General features: G+C 36.4%; 2 protein-coding genes across 4 annotated transcripts in view; one reads left to right on the top strand and one right to left on the bottom strand.

The window, feature by feature from the left end:
* Positions 1-7,237, top strand: part of LOC106875425 (gamma-tubulin complex component 3 homolog) — a 56,866-nt gene extending 49,629 nt beyond the window's left edge. Inside the window, exons 25-26 of the mRNA XM_014923569.3 lie at positions 2,574-2,690; positions 6,815-7,237. Coding sequence (XP_014779055.1) covers positions 2,574-2,690; positions 6,815-6,979 — 282 coding nt within the window. The 3' untranslated portion in view covers positions 6,980-7,237. The remainder of the gene's footprint in view (positions 1-2,573; positions 2,691-6,814) is intronic.
* A 1,797-nt stretch (positions 7,238-9,034) lies between these two features.
* The window catches only part of LOC106875420 (protein Mo25), a 52,082-nt gene continuing 39,469 nt past the window's right edge, over positions 9,035-21,647 (bottom strand). For all 3 annotated transcript variants that reach the window (XM_052974870.2, XM_014923554.3, XM_014923555.3), the window contains exons 4-8: positions 19,739-19,857; positions 16,447-16,615; positions 15,442-15,567; positions 14,286-14,429; positions 9,035-13,168 (exon numbers count right to left, since the gene is read on the bottom strand). In XM_052974870.2, the coding sequence (XP_052830830.1) occupies positions 12,986-13,168; positions 14,286-14,429; positions 15,442-15,567; positions 16,447-16,615; positions 19,739-19,857 (741 nt within the window). In that variant the 3' untranslated portion in view covers positions 9,035-12,985. The remainder of the gene's footprint in view (positions 13,169-14,285; positions 14,430-15,441; positions 15,568-16,446; positions 16,616-19,738; positions 19,858-21,647) is intronic.

Here is a 21,647-nt window from a genome sequence, read left to right on the forward strand (position 1 = left end):
AATCCAGACCGAAGTGGTGCTTGGAAAGATGTGTAGAAGATGCATACTTTCCAACAAAGATTGTTTATAGTAATGAGGCTACATTTAAATCAAATGGTTCAGTTAACTGCCACAATTGCACCAACTGAGGATCTGAGAATCTGTATATTATGCAAGAACATCATGTTAATTTACCAAGAATTAGAGTATGATGCAGCTTATCATCAAATGGATTGATTGGACTTTTTTTTTATGGTAATGATTAGTCCTGTTTACACGAACTTGCTGCAACATTTTGTCATGCCAAGTATTCAAGAAGACTTTGAAGATGTGGAGTTTTATTTCCACCAAGATGGAGAATCCCACTCTACCATAGTAATGTAAGGGCCTACCTTGATGAAAGTTTGGCTAACAGGTGGATTGGACAAAGAGATTCAGAAATATTTCCTCTGCATCCATCAGACGTCACACCACTGAACCTTTTTCCTATTGGGTTACTTAGAAGAAAGTCTACAGTACAAAATTGGCAACAGTTGCTGAATTGAGAGCAGCCACTGGATGAGAATGCACACAAACACCTAACAAAATACATCTTGGTGTTTGTGCTTCTGTCGATTCGTTTTATCAATAGGCTGTGGACCAGAGCAGTTATTAATTTGCAAACTGTTTGGAAAGAGGCGTTCATAATAAAATGAAATTTTATCAAGATTCTATTATATTTTGAAAATGTATTTTAACCCTTTAGCATTCAGATTACTCTGTCAAATGCAATGCTTATTTATTCACATTGTTTTGTATTAATTCTGCATTATCTTGAAGTTTCAAGATTTTCGATAATGTGATTGTTTATTTATAGAATAACCTTGTAGGATAAGTGTAAGGGGTCAGATTTGACCAGTTTGGACACAAAAACAAGTAGAATATTTGAACCAGATACAAGTTCGGATGCTAAAGAGTTATTAAACACTGACTTTATAATCATTTACTGTATGTATACTTGTTTGGGGGCATCCTGTGTATATATATATATGTATATATATATGTATATATATATATATATATATATATATATAATAGGCACAGGCATGGCTGTGTGGTAAGAAGCTTGCTTCCCAACTACATGGTTTGGGGTTCAGTCCCACTGTGTGGCACCTTGGGCAAATGTCTTCTACGATAGCGTTGGGCCAACCAAAGCCTTGTGAGTGGATTTGATAGGCAGAAACTGAAAGAAGCCTGTCGTATGTGCGTGTGTGTCTGTGTTTGTCCCCCCCCCCCTTCTTATTTCTTTATTGCCCACAAGGGGCTAAACATAGAGGGGACAAACAAGGACAGACAAAGGGATTAAGTCGATTACATTGTCCCCAGTGCATAACTGGCACTTAATTTATCGTCCCCGAAAGGATGAAAGGCAAAGTCGACCTCAGCGGAATTTGAACTCAGAACATAACGGCAGATGAAATGCTGCTAAGCATTTTGCCCAGTATGCTAACATTTCTGCCAGCTCGCCGCCTTCTTGCTTTACAACCAATGTTGGTGTGTTTACGTCCCTGTAACTTAGTGGTTTGGCAACAGAGAATGATAGAATAAGTACCAGGCTTCCAAAGAATATGTCCCGGGGTTGATTTCTTTGACTAAAACGTGGTGATCCAGTATGGCCACAGTTAAAATGACTGAAACAAGTAAAAGAATATAAAATTTTAAATCTTGGCGTACAGAGGCAAATAATGAAATTTATTTTAATTGAAATAAGTGAAACAGAGATTAGAGAGTGAAGTACCTTTTGAAAAGTCACCTGATGAAGCACATCTGCACCAAATGATGCGTCATAATTATTTGTACAAAATCTCACCTGTGATGGATCGAACAGTCGTAGTGATTAATAAAGAATCCTCTGATTTCCATTTTCTCTTTCTCTCGTGTGTGTCTGTGTATATATACACACACATCCAAAATCTCCTGCTGCTAACTGTAGGCTATAAAATAATTGTTTCAGTTTATCGAATTTCGTTATGGGAAAACTTCCCAACCTTTTACACCAATAAACCACCATCGTTCCTGAAAGTTGTGTTTTTATACCTTCTGTGGACTGCCCGAAGCTTACTATTTTCCTATACCTTGATCCTTGGATCTTACCTTTACATGCACACATGCACAGACAGACAGTGATAGATAAATACCAAATTGTTGCAAGTGGATTTCTTAACCACAGTAGTCATTTTACTTTATGGATAGACACTTTAATAACATGAGGACTAAATTAATGAATTGAGTGAAAGATACTCAAGTGTTGTTGTTTATCACCAGGTAATGCTAGATCAATTAGACCATAAAGGCATTCCAGTCATGACCATTTTGATGTTTCTTTTTTCTTTATTTCTGTCCTTTTATTTTTATTTAACTAAAACATGGGTTTGATGTGAGGAAGACTTAGCTGTTGTTTGTAACAAGTCAAACAAACTTTATTCATTGATAAAAGTTTGAAAGTTGTTTACCAAAGTGAGATAATCTTGTTTTCTGACCCTCACTATCTTTCATTTCAGTGATTCACTGGGGTTGATTTTAATCAACGCTACCTGTTTTTTTCTGTTTTTTAGGGTATGTGGGCTTTAACTGATGTTGAAGAAGCTCATGACACAAAGATGCGAGAGATGTTCCAAGCAAAGGTCCATAGCTGTACCACTGAATTTAATGTATTGGGCACCACATATGAGGTAGGTTGGCTAGGTTTGTTGCACCTTGTATACACTGTGGGTTTGCTGCATTTCTTGTAAAGGCTGTAGTATGTTTGTGGTATGTTTGTTGTAATAAGAGCAATGTGTGTGGATGTTTACACAGGTTGTGGTGTGACTTGGATATATAGAGTGTAGTGCATGTGTGTGGTGGTTTGATTTTGGTAGAGATATAGTTTGGGTGGGGCTATTGTAAAGAGTGTGGTGGGATTGAGGTATAAGTTGTAGCATGTATATAGTGTGGTACAATTAGCGTATATGTTGTAGTGTGGTGTGTGCGATTGTGGTGAAGAACACAGTGTATGTAGCATGACTTGGGAATAGGCTAGCTTGGGTTTAGAATATGAAGCCTGTGACAACTGTTACATAGGTGGTTGTTGTAACGTGCATGTAAGAAGTTCTCTTTGCAATTATGAGGCTCTGAGTTCAATACCATTATGCAATGATGATGATTGTATGTGTGTGTAGATATAAATTAGAAGCAGCGCCAGCATTGCAAACATTGACCACATACTCTGGGGTCTTGAATAATCACTCCCCACCCCTGCCTGCTTATTCATTTTTCAGGGTTTTCCCACACAATTCCATCACCACCCTGACCCCCCGCATATTAATTTTTCAGAGGTTTGTTCCCCCCGCCCCCAATTTTTAAGAAAATTTCCAAACAAGTAAATTTCAATCTCCAAAAGCAGTGTGTTGAGCACATTCAAAATCATTTGAAGAACATATGGAGTACGCATTGTTATTTTTTTGACAAATTTGGCGTAAATCCTCCTAATTATCAATGGAATGAAAGTAGCAGACAGCTATCTTATCATTCAGAAATCAAGATATGTTTGTCAAAGAAAACCACCATTTGTCTAGGGAACATATCACATTGTCCACACAGGTTAGCAATGATACCAAAATTAATCTTATCCCAGAGTTTGTCTTTAAAGGAACTGGAAAAAGACCACCACTACTGAATGCCTGTCTACAATGAAATAACAATGATCTCCTAAAGGTTCTTAGAGATTAGAAAAGCTGCTCTGTATTACTGAAAACCTTCCAAACCAATTCAATATATTTTCACATGCAAACTTTGCCATTTATGTACTCAGTGATTACATTGTGCATTTGATGCTGGAGGCGAGGGACACACTCTCGAAAAGGGGTTATGTGCTCGTCATCATCAGCGGTGGTCTCACCGGATTTGTTCAAGTTAATGACACACACTTGCACAAACAACTGAAAGCAAAATATCACAAAATAAAGCAAAGATGCCTGAAAAGTTAGTTCTAACTCCGAATAAAATACCCACGCCCAGTCGATCCGAGATGATGCAGATGCTACATCAAGCACATGCAGATTGCAAGATTGATGTTGAAGCTGCTTTCAAGTCAATGTGGGCCACAAATGCTTTCAATGGCTGTGAAGATTATAAGGTATCAAGACCAAATCATGGGCCTTGTCGATGCGAGAGTTTCATCTTGAGATGATATCAAAACTCTGCCCAAATACTCTTCACAGAGTCACTAAGAACTTAATTCCACCGAAAGGGGTCAAGCATGCAAACAATATTGATGGCTCGGAATTATTTGATAGTGACAGCATTGAGGAAAAAGCTGCCAAGTTGGAAGACGAAAACAAGCCATCTGGGAATCTTTTGGAGGTGATTGACCCATCAGAAGAAATCCATGTGAAGGTTTTGCAGGAGCCAAACATGAATTCAGGATGCTCTCTCTCTCTTGTACAAATCAGCAGTGACGATCAGGTTAATAAAGATGCAGAAGGTTTTGGATGAAAATAAGACCTCTACACTTTTCTTGCCATGTCGAAGCAAACTCATGTCAACTGTCAGTGCAGCTTGGCGATACGTAAAGAACTGAATATCGAAACCAAGAACCTACAGAAGGACAGTGACAAAAAATCATAAGTCTATCATTTATAGCTATTTATTGAGTGCTATGTTTTATTATGTATAGTATTATAAATACTGTAAGTTCACGAAACTGTAATTATACTCTTTTCATTGTGTTTTACTTTTCTTTCTCTTTAAGATGTGTTGTTTGTATCAATATCTATTTAGTCCACAGCATTTAAAACAAAATCCCATAATTACCATAATGAACAGACGTCTTATTTTTATTGTCCAAATGTATCTCTTAACTGAAGTGAATGTCTGAAGCCCGCGTCTGTGCCAGTTTCACTTGCTGCCTGTTCATTTCTTTCGTCCTGTTGTGTTGTTAGATGTGCTTCTCAATGCTTTTTTTCTAATTTCCATACATACAGTATACACTACACAATTACTCATTCCAACCCACCTGATTATATGAATTTAAGCAAATGTTCAACCCATCCACTTATTCCAGACCCCCCCCCCCCCCACCGTGTTTTTGGGACCCAGGTAAATAGGTCGCTTTAAAAAAATCAAGAGGGACAGCCTAGAAAATTTTTTAATTTTATACAGTTGCTACTATACAATTACTGACACCCCCCCCCCCCCCCATTATTTGGGACCCAAGAGTATACTCAAAATTAATTCTCTGCTTGTTTGCTGGTAGATTGCAATTTAGCACAGTGGGGGATGACTCCCTTAAAGTACCAGGTGTTAAAACACCTGAAAGTCATGTGATGTGGGGCAAATTTTCTCACCTGTCTGTCTTTCAGGTGTTTTAACACTCGGTGCTTTGAAGGAGCCATTTTCACTGTGCTAATTCACATCCTGCTGGTGAACAAGCAATGCACAGACATTGAGTATGCGTGGTTGATAATGTATATTGGAAATATGTCTTTTACTTTAGCCTGATCCTAACTGATGACTTGTCAGTAAAATTGTTAGCTGTAACTATAATTTAAAGGGCCAGCTTTATCATACAATGTCATACTGATTCCGCTTTGGAACTATGGTAAGGGGACACATGGCTACATGGTTAAGAAGCTCTTGTTTGTCATTGGACTATGGCTGTGCTGGAGCACTATCTTGATGGATTTTAGTCGAAAAAAATCAACCCCAGTTATTATTTTTTTAAGTGTGGTACTTACTGTAAAAGTCTCCATTGCTGAACTGCTAAGTTACAGAAATGTAATCAACCCAACACCAGTTGTCAGGCAGTGGCTGGAAGAACAGGCACACACACCAGGCTTCCACACAGTTTCTGTCTACCAACTTCACTCATAAAGCATTGTGCTGTGCAGTGGAACTGAACCTGAAACCACATGATTGCAAAGTGAGCTTCTTTTACCATAACCATGTATATATGTGTCCGTACACACACACACGTAAATACTCAAGTTATATGGAATATAGTGTGGGGTGCTGTCCTGAGTTAGACATGAAACTGTATCCAATGGTGAAGCTCCAGCCTGGAGATTTGGGGAGTATGGAGTTACTCTTGAGTCACCTCTACTTCCATGTTTGTTCTGGACATGGGGCAGTAATACTTGTGAAGGGTTCCAGTAACTGGATCAAATAACAGAAGGCTGTCTTGTGGCTAAGGTGTACAGAACACATAGCAAAGCTGGTTCTCAGGCATGACACACTGGGCCAACTGGTGTATGGATATGTTCTGATATCCCTTGAACCAGTCCTGTTTCCCTGCCTAAGGGTTAAATAGACCTCAGGGTTAAGCTCAGGAGATCAGCAGGTTAAACTGTAAATAATCTGCCAGAAGGCAACAGGGGAAGCCACCACAGTATCATTCCTAAGGAAAAAGAAAGTTATGAATATTCAGACTGGCAAAAGAGGTCCATAATTTCCAATACTTGCAGGCATGACACAGGGTGGGTGGAGGACAGAGAATACCAGAGTGAAAACGAGAGTATTTATAGTGTTTTTGTAGCGTTTGACATTTAGGACAACGTGTGTGTGTCGTATACTGTTTGGTACAATGTATTTATATTATATACTATTTAGAATAATGTATGTATATGGCTGGTGTTGTGTGTGTGTATGGTATACAGTGTGCATATATTATATAGTATTTGATACAGTGTATTATATTATGCTATATTATATTAATGCATGTGTGCGTTGAAAAATTCTTCAAATGCTGCTCTGACAGCAATGGCTTTTGAGGCAGAAACGAATTTTTTCCATTCTTTGCTTTTTTTTTCTGTATTTACAGTCAATGGTACAGAGGTTCCTGGATTTGTTGGACATCAGTAAATTTGACGTGGACCACAAGTTGCAGTATCTCTGTTACAGATTGGATTTCAATGAGCATTACAAGACTCTTGGCTCAATGAAAGGCATGTATAGCCAATACATTAATGGCATTGAGATATATTAATGTTTTGTAAACTGGCAGACAAATCTTTCTCACTTGGTTAATTAGCGGGGGCTCATATTAATGGGAATTCATGACCAAGCAATAAATACAGCTTCTTGAAAATTAGCTATAATTAGCACGACATCTGACAGCAGTAACAGTACTTGTACATGCATCACAAATGCACACTCATACATAAGCACACATGCACACAGGTGTGCATGCGTGCTCACACACAGTTATTTTATTCAGGTTATAAATAAATTGTATTTGTGTGTCTGTGTGTTTTGTGTTTCTGTGTGTTTTGTGTTTCTGTGTATGTGAGCTGGTACATTTAGAGTCAGCACATTGCAACAGACAAAATACCAGAGTGCTAACGATCCTGCCAACTTGCTGCTTTAAATAATAATATTCTTAGTGGTTTCAAATTTTGCCACAAGGGCAGCAATTACATCGACCCCAGTGTTTAACTGGTACTTATTTTATCGACCCCTAACGGATCAAAGGCAAAGTCAACCGTGGCAGAATTTGAACTCAGAATGTAGCGATGGGTGAAATACCACTCAGCATTTCGTCCAGCGTGCTAACAGTTCTGCCAGTTCGCCACTTAGATGAAAGGCAAAGTCAGCCTCAGTGGAATTTAAACTCAGAACTTATGAAGATGATAATAATAATAAACAAACACACAATTATGATGGAGATATTTATAAATCAGAGCAAAGTTGCAGAGAAACAAATAGTCCTGGCAATTGTGTGCGAATTGAACCTGTTAACGTGTGAGTGGGGCATGAAAAAAGTAAATGTAAATAAAACATTTTGATCAGAGCAATGTGTGTATACATATATATACACCCACCCACATACAACCATATATTTATATACATACATATCATTCATGCACACAAACATGTATACATATACGAGCATACATACATCATCTTCATAGATTTTATGTCCAATTTCCAAAAGCTGCATGGGTTAGATGGTATTTTCTGAGGCAGATATATTATATCATAGCCAGATGCCCTGTTAACCATTACCTGTTTCCAAATAGGCTAATATTTCTCCATGGCTGGACATGTTATCATAGAAAATTGGATGATGGTGCTCATTCACCACCATTACACTATGCCAAATGTAAACGAACACACACATATATGTGGGCTTCGTTCAGTCTCTACCCAATCTATTTGCAAGGATTTAGTCAGATTGGGGCTATAAGAGAAGACATTTGCCCCAAGTGTCCTACAATGAGAATGAATCCAAAACATCTTGAAAACAAACTTCTTACAACACAACTGTGCCATCACCTACATATACAGAGTCTGCCAAAAGAATGTATACGCACTTTAGGAAAGGAAAAAAAATCTGTATAAATATTTTTTATTCAGTGTTATCACGATTTGATAAAACATTAAAAGAGGTGTCTATATTTATAAGTCTTCTTTTTCTGAAGTGTATATGCATTTTTTGGGGTGGACTCTGTGTGTGTGTGTGTGCATCTAGACATAAAATTGTTTTTTATGGCACTGTAGAGCTATCTACTAAGAGCTTTTGGCTGACCAAAAGCATAGTGTGAGTGGATTTGGTAGCTGAAATCTGATAGAAGCCCAATTGTGTGTCTGTCTACACTCTCCAAAATTCACTCAGCTACAAGTGGTGATGTTGCTGTTGTTTCTCTTGTAAACAAGACGTCTACAGATCTTGCACTTTTGAATAGGAAAACGTAAGAGTTAGTGACAAGGGCATCCGGCTATAAAACAATGCCTCAACAATATATCTGTGTAACCCATAAAAGCATGGAAAACCAGATGTATGTGTACGTATACATACATATATAAACACACACACAATTATATATACATACATACACACACTTATACCAGTGTTCAATATATCAATTTAGAATTAAAAAATACTGATATATTGAAAGACTGGTATAACTGTCATATAGATATATTTAATTATAGTGGAGTCCTTGAAGGATCAAATAATGATTTCTTTATATAGAAAACAAAACTACATATAATTTTTTCTTTGGGCGGGAGGAGAGGTAAGGAAATAAACTCCTCAATATATAGCTGATATTTTATTTTATTGACCCTGGAAGAATGAAAGGCAAAATTGAGATCAAAGGGATTTGAAACTCAGAATGTAATGGAACTTCGTTAAATACCATGTCGTTTTGTTCGACGCTCTAATTCTGCATATCCAACAAAGGAGAAATAATAATATAAAAGAAAGCAAAACTTCAGAGTAAAAAAATAAAAACAACCCACAATTGCCAATTTTCTAAATATATATATATATACACTCCTGTATTAAATTCTATTTTTCTTGTTTGATCTATATGTTTAACCTATATGTGTACAGGCACAAAAGCCCTATATTTTAGGTGTCAGAGTGGCTGTGGTGAGAACTATGACGTTCATGCCTACACCTAACAAAAATATTTATCAGTGCCTGCAGAAAGTGAAATTGCTCCGACTGAGCAGTCATTACCAAAGTTATAACAGTGGTTTCTTATAGTGTTGCTGTACCTAGCAGTGTGAAACACCTGGCCTCCTGCCAGACAATATAACTGTCTTTGCTACCCCTGCTTAGCCAGGGTCAAGTAGTTTATCAGCTGCTAATAAGAGAAGCTGATGCAGAAAGGTTACATTTAAGTAACAACAGTCTTTTAAACATGAGGATTATTTTAAATATTGTCTCTTCCTGTCTTCCAAATCTATTTTAAGGATTACTACACAACTCACAATAATATCAATTTCTAAGATGCAAGGCCATATAAAATGCAGGCAGAGCCAGTTCATTAAATCAACCTCAGGTCTTCCACTGTTACTTTATTTTATTGACCCTGAAAGAACGAAAGTTAAACTCAACCATAGCAGGATTTGAACTTAGAACATAAAGAGCCAAAACTAAACACCACAGAGCATAATTTCTACTATAGGCACAAGGCCTAGAATTTGTGGGGAGGGGTATATGTCGATTACATCGACCCCAATACTTGACCGGTACTTATTTTATCGACTCTGGCAGAATTTGAACTCAGAACGTAAAGATGGGCAAAATGTCGCTAAACATTTTGCCCAGCATGTTAACGATTCTGCCAGCTCATCGCCTCTGCTCTCCTAATAATTTCCACCATAGGCACATAATTGGGGGGGGGGGGGGGGGGGGGAAGCAACTAAATAAAACCAACCTTAGTATTTGACTGCTACTTTATTTCACACTCCCACCCCACAATGAAAGGCAATGTTGGCACAGGCAGGATTTGAACAGAATTGAGTGGTATTTGGGATGCTACAGATTCTGTCAACCATTATTCTAATAATAATGTTTCTTATTTAGACACAAGGCCAGCAATTTTGAAAGGAGGAGGCTTAGTCAATTACAGTTATCCTAGTACTTGACTGGTTACCTTATTTCATTGATCCTGAAAGAATAAAAGGCAATGTTGACTTTGGAGGGATTTAAACTTAGAACATGAAGAGCCAGAATAAATACAAGGCATTTTTCTACACTACTGATTCTGCCAATAATAAGGTTTCTAATATATAGGCACAAGTCCAGGTATTTGGGAAGGGATTAGTCAATTACATCAACCCCAGTACTTGACTGGTACTTTATTTTATAGACCCTGGAAGGATGAAAGGCAAAGTCGACCTCAGCAGGATTTGGATTCTGAATGTAAAAGTGCGGACAAATACTACAAAGCAATTTTTCCCACTCTATTGATTCAGCCCATCCACTGCCATTAATAATAATAATAATAATGATGTAGCATTAGTCCTTAATTTGTAGTGAGACAGGTGTATATAACTGAATCTATCTCAAACCTAACAACCACCACAACTTTACAGACTCCATGATGCTAACATTTGTAGGGGCTGAAAGGAAACTTGAATGGATCGACTCAGAATACAGATAAAACTAAATTAAGGCATTCGTAATAATAATTTCTTGCAAAGATTTGAGGCCTCAGATTCATGGAGGAGGCTGTGAAATTCACATCTCTTCTGTGAGTAGTTTCTGTTAGTAAATAAGATGGTCACTAACTAATCACGTCTAACAGTGATAAGGTCACAAATGCAGGAAAAATGACTACAATTCAGCAAAATAATTTCAAGTACATTACTTGAACTTAATGACCCTTGTTGGATTTGAAGTCAGACCGTGACTGCCACTAAGTGTATTGTTTGGTGAACTACGGTCAGTTATTTGAAGTAGTCAAGGGAAGATGCATGGCTTCCAGTTGAAAACTAGGTCATGCCAGGACTGTTAACATCTGAAATATAACCTAGCCAACAGCTGTGGTTTGCTATTTGAAACTTTTCTCTCACATGTACACCAAGTAAATGGGTTTCATTAACAAAGTTCAGTGTGGTAACACAATTAATACTCATTTGTACACGCTTACTCCTAAGGAAAATTCTGATATGAACTGACACATGCTAGTTGTGTTATTTTTAAGAAAAAAAACTGGTTATAGTCTTAGCCAGCACAACAAACAGGAACACTTGTGGAATACATTAAAAATAAGAAATGGCAGAATTTGAAGATCAGAAAATACTGGTTTAATAATTATCTCTTAAAATCTATACAGCTCAAAATATTGTCTTTTAGAGAATATATACAGAACTAGTGCCAATGTTAAAATATTGCCTTTTAGAAGGAAAAAAAAAACTGCTTAGTGTCAATGTTAAAATAATCTGGCTTTTAAAGAATAAATACACACACCTTAACACCAATGTTAAAATGCTCTGTATTCTAAAGAGTCTATATACATCTAGGTGTTGAACTTAAAAAAAAACAAAACAAATGACCCAGATGGTTGGTTGATCAAATCAATTTTTGGAGTGTACTGTATGCCCCCCACCCACCCACCCCAGGAGGAAAGGGAACAGCAGATTTAGTTAAAAAGATAAATAAAGCAGTGACTTAAGGCAGCACACAGTAAACTGAACTAACCACTATTAATATTGAATTGTTGTACTGGTGCATCAGTAAATGTTGCCAATACAATAGCTACTTCTACTGAACCAGTATAACTGTTGCCTAATGTGATAAGTTAATGCGGCTGCTGTATCAGTGCAGTTAATAATTGTTGCCAATATAACAGTTACAATTGGCTGCTGCACTTGTGCAACAAATTGCATGTGAAAGCAGTTCTAACCTTGGCTGAAAGAGAAAGCTGCTTTGAGGCTGAGACACTGCAAATCAGCTTTCATTCAGCTATGTGTTCTTCTGCTTCCACAAACTAATATAGAGCAAGCAGGGAGAGAAGGGTTGACAGGAGCAGGACATGTGAAATGAGCAGCAAACAGCTCAAATGATTTAAATTAATTAAAATCCAAGGTAGTTCTCTTAAGATTTATCTCCACTTGAAAATGTCCAAGAAAAAAAATATAAACTCTTATAATGGAAGCTAAATAGTTTTGTATCTTTTTTTTTTTTTTTTTATCTCCAAACGATTGAAATGTCTTTTAAGCTAAATTAACAGTCTCTTCATTATAAAGTGACCACATAAAAACAAGGTTTTCTGGCCAAAATGTATTCTTGTGCAAATACATTTACAATTTGTTATGTGTTTAGCCAGCCACTCACTCACTCATTTATCTCTTGCACTCACTCACTTCTCACCAATAAGTTGGACACTGTTTTACTTTACAACAGGCTGGACAATACTGGAATAGATCACCTTCTCCACCTCTTTCCCAACCACTTTTCACATTTATTAGATTTATAATCTAGGTTAGCTTGAGATCCAATAATTGCTGTGATTCATCATCCTTTAATCTGCCAGCAATACAAACAAACTGTAAAATCAGCTTCATATCTCTCAAAGCTGCTGGTTGATAGTTTTATTTGGGGGTTGGTTGGATTTTGGGGTGTTTTTTTTAGGTGCTTTTGTTATATTTAATGCTTATTTTTTTTTTTGTTTTGTTTTGGTTTTTTTGTCCTGCATGTCATCATCTCCAGCCTTCAAGCCACCTCCTGCAAGCAGTGTGTCCTTGCTTACTGTTAAGATGCTTCTACAGCTTTCAGTTCTTTAATTTGCTTTATCAAATAAGCCTTCTCGTCGTTGAACTGTTCATCTTCAGAACGGTCTGTGTGAAACTTGGTGAGGAAATCAACGAGCTTCTCCTTATTCCTGAGTAAAATGTCAAGAATGGCTTTTGGCTTGTTGGGGTTAGCAACAAATACCTGTGAGAGATAGCAACATACAATTATGGATGTAGACAAGAAAAAGTACTGATAAAAATAATTCATAAACTAATATAGCAAGATAAACATTATTTCATCTTTTTGATACCAAACCACTTGAGATAACCCCAGGCTCTTATGATACAAATTTCCCGTTTCAAAGGATCTAAATTGGTGGTTCTCAACTGGGATCAATATAAGATTTTTGGGGGTCCATGCAAGCAAAATAGTAAATTGAGGATGCATAGTAATATATTATGGGTCCGTGAAAAGATTTTGCTTTAGATGTATTTATTGCAATAAACAGCTGGGTTTCTTTCTCAAATGTTTTACTCAGTTCAACCTACACAAGTTGTGTTGGAGAAGAAAAAAAAAGTATCCATAAGGTTGAGAACCACTGATCTTAATAAACTGGCACTCCATCGATTATGGCAACGAGCATTGCAGTTGATCCAATCAACAGAACAGCCTGCTCACGAAAACGATGTACAGGTGGCTGAGCAATCCAGACATGCATAACCTTGAGGTAGTTCTCGGGGAGACTCAGCATGACACAGATTCAATATTACAGGTACTACTCATTTTTGCTAGCTGAGTGGACTGCAGATATGTGAAATAATGTGTCTTGTTCAAGGACAAAATGTGTCGCTGATTTTCCAACTCACAACCTTATACAATCATAAAGTGAGTACTCTAACCATTAAGCCATGCACTTTCTTAATAAAACCTTCCATCAAAATGTTATGTTAATTTATGTTTGAAATACCAACTTAACAATTACAAAGTTATTTCACTAAATTCTTCATTATTTTCAAAATTAATAGAAACTAGCTGGTGCATTTCAAGAGAAATAAGGTTAAAAAAAAAGGATTAAATTAAAACTCAACTGAAGCACATTATTTGTAGACATAACTTGTTACATGGGTGGAAGGGGGAAGAGACTGGTTCATGTCAAGAAGCTTCCATTATTCAAAAGAGAGTTGAGTAGACAAATTTTTAAGGATAACCAAGCACGATCAGTAAGTCTTAAATGACTTATTTTATGGTGGCCTCCCAAACAGGATCAACAACAGGTAACATTTAGTCAATAAGTGTTTGAGTAAAGAGAGAAACTTACTTTGAAAACATGGAAAGCTTCAAACTGTATATTACGGCTTTTCTCTCGCAGCATATTCATCATAAGTTTCAGATTGTCAGGGTTTGTGATGTAGCGAGTCATTATGGTAAAATTGTGTCGGTCCAACAGCAATTCACCCAGCAACTAGAAACATCAAAGAGACTTTTTAGTCAGAACACAACACTACCTAACACACTAACGATGGACTTTCATACTCAAGGTATTGGTCAATTTGAGGCAATAGTAGTAGACACATAAAATGCCACAGTGGAATTGAAGTCAGAACCAAGTGGTAGCAAAGCAATAATTAAATAATCCTTTTCATACCAACACAAAATAATTAATCCTTTTGATATCAACCCACCCACAACTGTCTTGCTTTTAGGATACAAATTTTCTATATAAAGTAATCTAAATTACAATTTCCCATTAAAATTCCAAATTAATTTATGTTCCATTTACCAGATAATTTAGCAAATTTTTTATTTTCAAAATTAATTGCAATAAAGAGGGAGTAGTTCATTCAACAAAAGGGCTAAGATGCACAATGTGAAGTTGGTTAGAAATTATCTGAGAACATGGATGTAAAACACTCTGAAAGCAGATGTAAAAGGTTTTTAATCCACTGAAGGCATTTGTTGGAAAGCGAAATCTGCTATGTTCAACATCTTGATAATTTCAAAGTCCTTCCTTCTTGTTTAGGCCCAGGTCAGCCTTGATCCAGCAGACCTCTCATCAAAAATATTTGAACCATGACCATCTTATTTATTTGTTCATTTTTTGGCTTTCAAACATAATGCGTCTCAAACTATATTGTTCAATGTATCCTTTACATTTTATTATTAAAGAAAAAGGCACATTATGATTTGAAGGAAATACTGACTGCTATTTCTAACAGGTCAGCTGGCCATGTAGAGGCTCCCAGTACAAGCAGATACACAGCTTTCCTTGCTAGACCATATTACCACATGGTACATACTGACAGCTAGATGGAATGAGTCATATGAAAGCCAAATGTTTTGACTAAAACCACAGAAATGCCATTGTAATGTGCACCACTGACTGTGCAGTTCATAGGGTTCTTAGTTGGCTCAGTCAGTTACTGTCTGATCCAAATATTTGTTCTCTGACACTATCTAGCAATAAAATTACTTACTTTCAATGCCTGCCTTCTTGTAACATAGTTCTCAGAATTTAGGAGCCTTTGGTAAGTTTCAAAGACTTTATCATAATTATTTTCCAAAAACTCAGCACTAAGCATCTTATGTTTCGTTAACAATTCCTGAAAGGAGAAAAAAATTAAAAAAATCAAGATCATTAGGATTACTTTAAAATCATTTTGTAATGAAGTCGTAAATTTTGGATTCTCTTCAGTAACAAATTTCATCAAGAAACCTCAACTATTGTAGAGAAAAATGATAATTTATCATTAGTTAATCTTGGTTTGAAGATAAATTATATTTAACCCTTTAGTGTTCAGATTACTCTGTTAAATGTAATATTTTTTCACTCAAATTGTTTTGAATTAATCATGCATTATCTCATAGCTTTGAGGTTTCAATGATGTGATTGGTTATTTTTAGAATGACAATGTAGGTTAGGTGTGAGAGGCTAGATATCACCAGTTTGAATATATTGGGCTGGATATGGCCGGTTTAAACACTAAAAGGTTAAGCCAAATAGACAAATATTCCAGCTTTGACTATATCATATCTGAAAAGAACACACTGTTTAAATGTGTGGGGAATTGTAAATAAGATCATATATTTCTAGACGGACATTTAAAAAAAAAATCTCTAATACATTTAGATCAACAATATATACATAGTACTAGATTAGATTGAAAGTAGGAACATTTATATATTGTTTCTTTGTTTTAAATTTATTCAGAAGTCTGTCAACTATGACAATTTCATTTCTTGGTAGTTTGTAATTTCTTTTCTCATACCATATATTTCAGCCATTAAGGGCTTCTCTCAATAAAACTTTCCACATCAATATTTTATCTTACTGAACTCATGTACAGTTAGAAATGTGAAGATCAATTATATAGAAATGAATCAGAATTGATATAATCTGTTTCTTAATATTTCTCACAGAAACTAGATTGATGGTAACTTGCTGCATTAAACAGATTAACTAGAGAAAACATGGGAAATACCTTGAAAGTAGAGAAGGCATCTGAAGCAATATCAAATGTGGACATTTCAACATAGTGGAAAAATTTATAGAATTCATCTGAATAAAGCATTATCTTGGCAAGAGGTTCATAGCGGCAGCATTCTCTCAGCATCATACCACAGTTCAGAGCAATTTCTTGCTGGTCATAGCTGCCAATAAGAGTTAGATTAACAGTTGTATAAACAATATTGAAATAAACATTTCTTTCATGAGACATGACACTTAGGGTTTACACAGTCAGAAGAAATAAAAGAGAACTGAAGTATCTAATCCCTTTTCAAACTTATTAAAAATGTAATTGAAGAAGTCATTTAATCATAAATTAGCACTAATCCAGCAGTCCTATGACAAAAGATGTTTCAGCTGTAGCTGACTGGTCTTTTATTTAGATAGTGTGTCTACAACTATATTAGGTGGAATTCTGGTTTAAGCATGCCATGTAACTTTTTTCTTTTATTGGAATTTTCAGAAAATTTGTGAATTTGTTCTACACAGGAATTCATATGATTATACAAGAAGCATATAAAACATTTTTTGGTGCATGATTTAAGGGCTGTTACTGTTAGCACATATGACCACCTCATACCCTCCTTTGTTTGTCAGCCCAAAGTTCAGACTACCCATACTTTAAAATGTAATTTGTTTAAAAAAATTCAAAACATTAAAACAAAGTTTTCTTAAATTTCAAAAAATTTAAAAAAAGCTTTTTTTTAATACTTGTGTGAATTCCTGTGTGTAGAATACAAATTTGCAAAAATTTTCTGGAAATTCCAAAAAACAAAAATAAAACAAGGAACGGTTATATGGTGTGCTTAAACCAGAATTCTGCTCCATATTATTCGAAGCGCCTTGCTTTTCAGATAGATTTGAATGCTATATCCAGCAAGCTGAACGACCCTATGCCACTCGTCTTGATTTTAATAAAATGAAATGGTTAATCATGCTTCCTGTTATTTTTAGACGTATTTCATTAACCAACATAAAAATTAAACAAAGGAGCTGTGACCTGCTAGAAATAGCAGCCAAATCTTCAAATTGCCTCCTACCATCTTTAAAAGGAAGGTTAGATTGGACAATATATTTCTAGATATTCTTGAAACGACAGGAGGGTCACAGCTGGAATGCCTCTGATTATCATAGGCCTGCTGGATCAGAGTTGACTTGGGGCTGAACAACAACAATGATGAAATGTAAGCTGATGATAGCAAGGATTTCAACTGGAAATTCTTGAGACATTAAGCTAAATATTGGACCCATTTATCCTCACTGCAATGGCTATGTTTTAAGGACATCACTGGCAATAGCACTTTCAAGTTATCAGTTTACAATCTGGAGCATTAAGCAAGAGGCATGTGCTGTGGCCTATCATACCTCTTTTGCTTATCAAATTATCTCATAACTTAACTCAAGACTTTAGCAACACACATTAAGCTGTTTGTCAAACTGTGACAGCAAATACTTTTTACTGAACCTAACCCTAGCCCACTGACTCCCCCAACACATCAGTCTATCGTTCATGCTCATTGTCAGGTTACTAATCTTGTATGAATAAGAACCCAGTACACTCTGTGGAGTGGTTGGCATTCGGAAGGGCATCCAGCCATAGAAACCATGCCAGAACACAGACAATGGAGCCAGGTGCAGCCCCTGGTCTTACCAGATCCAGTCAAACTGTCCAACCTATGCCAGCATGGAAAACTAATATGTTATTGGTTACTGACTGATGACAAAGTAGGATTTCAAGAGATACAATTTCGGTACAATTACCATATTCCTAATGAAATACATTGTTGTTTCAATTAATTTTTAAAAGAATGAAGAATTTAGTAAAATAACTTGGTCATTATTAAGCCGATGTTAGGAACAGAATGTAACATAAGATACATGAAAGGTTTTAGTTTAGAACACATTAAAACAAGAATTAGGAGCAGTCTCAAGCAGGTTGGTATCAAAATGGAACACTATTTGCATCACAATTTAGAAACAAGTTGACAAATTATGGTGATTTTACTTGAAGCTTTTTATGTTTACTGTTGTAGATTTTATCAATTGTGGACAGATAAAAATGCAAAGCTGATTCCAACAAAATTTACACCAGAACAATATGACAAGAAAACAGAGTGAGTTTGCTTTGCTTTTGTGCTCATCATCATCGTTTTACATCTATTTATATTTCCCCATGCTGGTCTGAGTTGAATCAGATTTATTTAGATAATCATATTCTATGGTTTATGGTCAGACGGCATTTCAGTTGTCAAGCCTTACCTGTTTTCAAGTAAAGTACTTGTAGTTCACTGGCCTTCATACACTGAAACCACCAAGCTATAAGACATCAGGTTTACAGGAGATGCAAACCTGGCATCACTGCAACCCAAATGGTATTCAGTGAAGACATGTAGAAATGAAAATTTCTCCATGTACAAACACGAAGGTCCTTCATACAGTTTCTGCCAACCATTTTCAGTCATGATGCATTGGTTGTCCAAGGGTTATAGTACAGGACACTTGCCCCAAAGTGCCATGCAGTGAGATGGAACCCAAAACCATTATCATAGAGTTAGATACTTTTCACAAAATGATAATACTAACATAAATTTGTTGGTGAAGAGTTTGTCAATCTCAGTACATGACTGGTGCTTATTGTTCCAGGAGAGGATTTAAATTCAGGATATAAGGATATAAAAGTACACAGACTACCTTTAAACTACTTAAGTACAGGCATGGCTTTGTGGTAAGAAGCTTGTTTCCTAACCACACGCTTCTGGGTTTAGTGCCACTGCATAGTACCTTGGGCAAATGTCTTCTACTATAGCCTTGGGCTGACCAAAGACTTGTGAGTGGATTTGGTAGACAGAAACTGAAAGAAGCCTGTCATATGTGTGTGTTTCTTTGTGTCTGTTCCACCACCATTGACAACTGATGTTTACATCCCTGTGACAGTGGTTCAGCAATATAGACCAATAGAAGCACAGGTCTTCAAAAAATGTAAGTCCTGGGGTTGATTTGTTCGACTAAAAACCCTTCAAGGTGGTGTCCCAGCATGGCCACAGTCTAATCATTGAAACAAGTAAAAAAAACTTAATATAATAATAATTTCTAACATAGACACAGCATCCCACATTTGGGAGAAGGGGATAATCTATATTATAGACTCCAATCCTTAACTGGTACTTTATCAACCTCAGTGAGGTTTGAATTCAGAACAAAGAACTCTTGTCAGCCATCTTAAATGATTCTATTAGAATAATGTTTAAGTTGAATAAGTTACCTACCCTTTAATCAGCTCAAATAGAATTTCTGGACGTGTACAAATATATTCAACTGTTGGTGATCTTGAACCAATCTGTCTCCGCAGGAGGTTGTTAAATATGGCAACAACATCTTTCCGACCCTGTCAATATAATCACAAGATAAAGCAAAGAATTACGTGATGACAAAGAAAATGAAAGAGAAGAAAGTTTCTCATTTGCTGCTAGTTTATTGTTGCTTTATTACTGTTAATATTTTATGTATCTACATTCTTACTGACACACAAAAGCCTAGCTTACATCACCACCAAAGTCATTTGGTTGCCTTTAGTAGAGTCCACTCATACAAACATTCAGGCCATATTTTTGGCCTAAAGATAACTTTCTCTCTTCCTCTCACCAATCACAGAGACCCTCCCTCCCAACCCTTCTCTTTTTTGTGTGTATATGTGTGCATCTCAGACCCTCATTTCATTCCTAGATGAAAATGGGGCACTGTTGCAACATATGGTGTATCTGAGACATTCTTTTTAGACTTGACAAAGTTTATCCCTCTCTGGTCGTGATCATAGCTGATTTCATAGAGACAAAGAAGAAATAACCCAAGTACAGCACTGGTACTTTATTGACTCTAAAAGCATGTAAGCCATGTTAACCTCAATGATATTTAAATTCAGACTGCTGAGAAATCACAACTCCAATGCCAGAATGACACTACCTATATCTGTGAACATAACTGTGTGGTTAAGAAGTTTGCTCTCCAGCCACATGGTTTTAAATTCAGTACTACTTGAACAGAACTGACTGAAGCCTTGTGAGTGGATCTGGCAGTTGAAAACTGATAGAAACACATAGTATGTATATAATTATAAATGTATGTGTCTGTATTTGTTTACATTTGGGCCTCTCTGAAAATCTCTGAAGCATTGTTGTCATGTCCCCTGTCAATAAACCATCTGCAGGCTTTATGTGTTCAAAGAAATGTGAAATAAAAGATCTCTTACTTGAAAACAGGTAAAGATTAGCAACAATAAGAACATCTGACCGTCAAACAACACCTTAATAAATATATTTGTCTAACCCATGCTCACAAGGTAAAAATGGATGTTAAAAAAAACAATTGACATTATATATATATATTACAGGAAGGACATCAAGCCAAGGCAGACAGTAGAGCTTGGTGCAGTCTTCCAATTTTCCAGTACCTGCAAAACCATCCAACCCATGCCATTCATCATCATCATCGTTTAACGTCCGCTTTCCATGCTAGCATAGGTTGGACGATTTGACTGAGGACTGGTGAAACCGGATGGCAACACCAGGCTCCAGTCTAATTTGGCAGAGTTTCTACAGCTGGATGCCCTTCCTAATGCCAACCACTCAGAGAGTGTAGTGGGTGCTTTTACATGTCACCCGCACGAAGGCCAGTCAGGCGGCACTGGCAACATGGGAAGTAAATGTTAAAAGATGATAATATAGGCAAACACATGCTTTCAGGTTTGGTTCCAGTGTGTGACACCTTAGACAAGTGTCTTCTGCTATGGCTCTGGGCCAACCAAAGCCTTATGAGAGATTTGATTGACAGAAACAAAGCCTGTCAGGTATATACACATGCATACATATATAACATATTTTGCAGAGTCTAGAGAGAGTCATTATGCCTATATTAATAACACATCTACCAGTTCAATTTTACTCCTTTATTATTAGTCAATCATACTTTTCTTTTTTGTTCATCAAAGTTCTTTCATTGCCATTTGCAACCTTTTAAGTGACTATCTCTCATAAATGTGTGTGTGTGTGTGTGTGTGTGTGTGAGTGTATGCATGCATGTGTATGTTGCTGTTGCCTTGACATTGTATGATAATTATGAACAAATGTCAACATCATGCAAGTGTTGACCTCCATTTCCAATCTTCCATGAAAATATGTC

Source organism: Octopus bimaculoides, chromosome 19 (genome assembly GCF_046866305.1).
Source record: "Octopus bimaculoides isolate indiv1 chromosome 19, ASM4686630v1, whole genome shotgun sequence".
NCBI classification, from domain to species: Eukaryota; Metazoa; Mollusca; class Cephalopoda; order Octopoda; family Octopodidae; genus Octopus; species Octopus bimaculoides.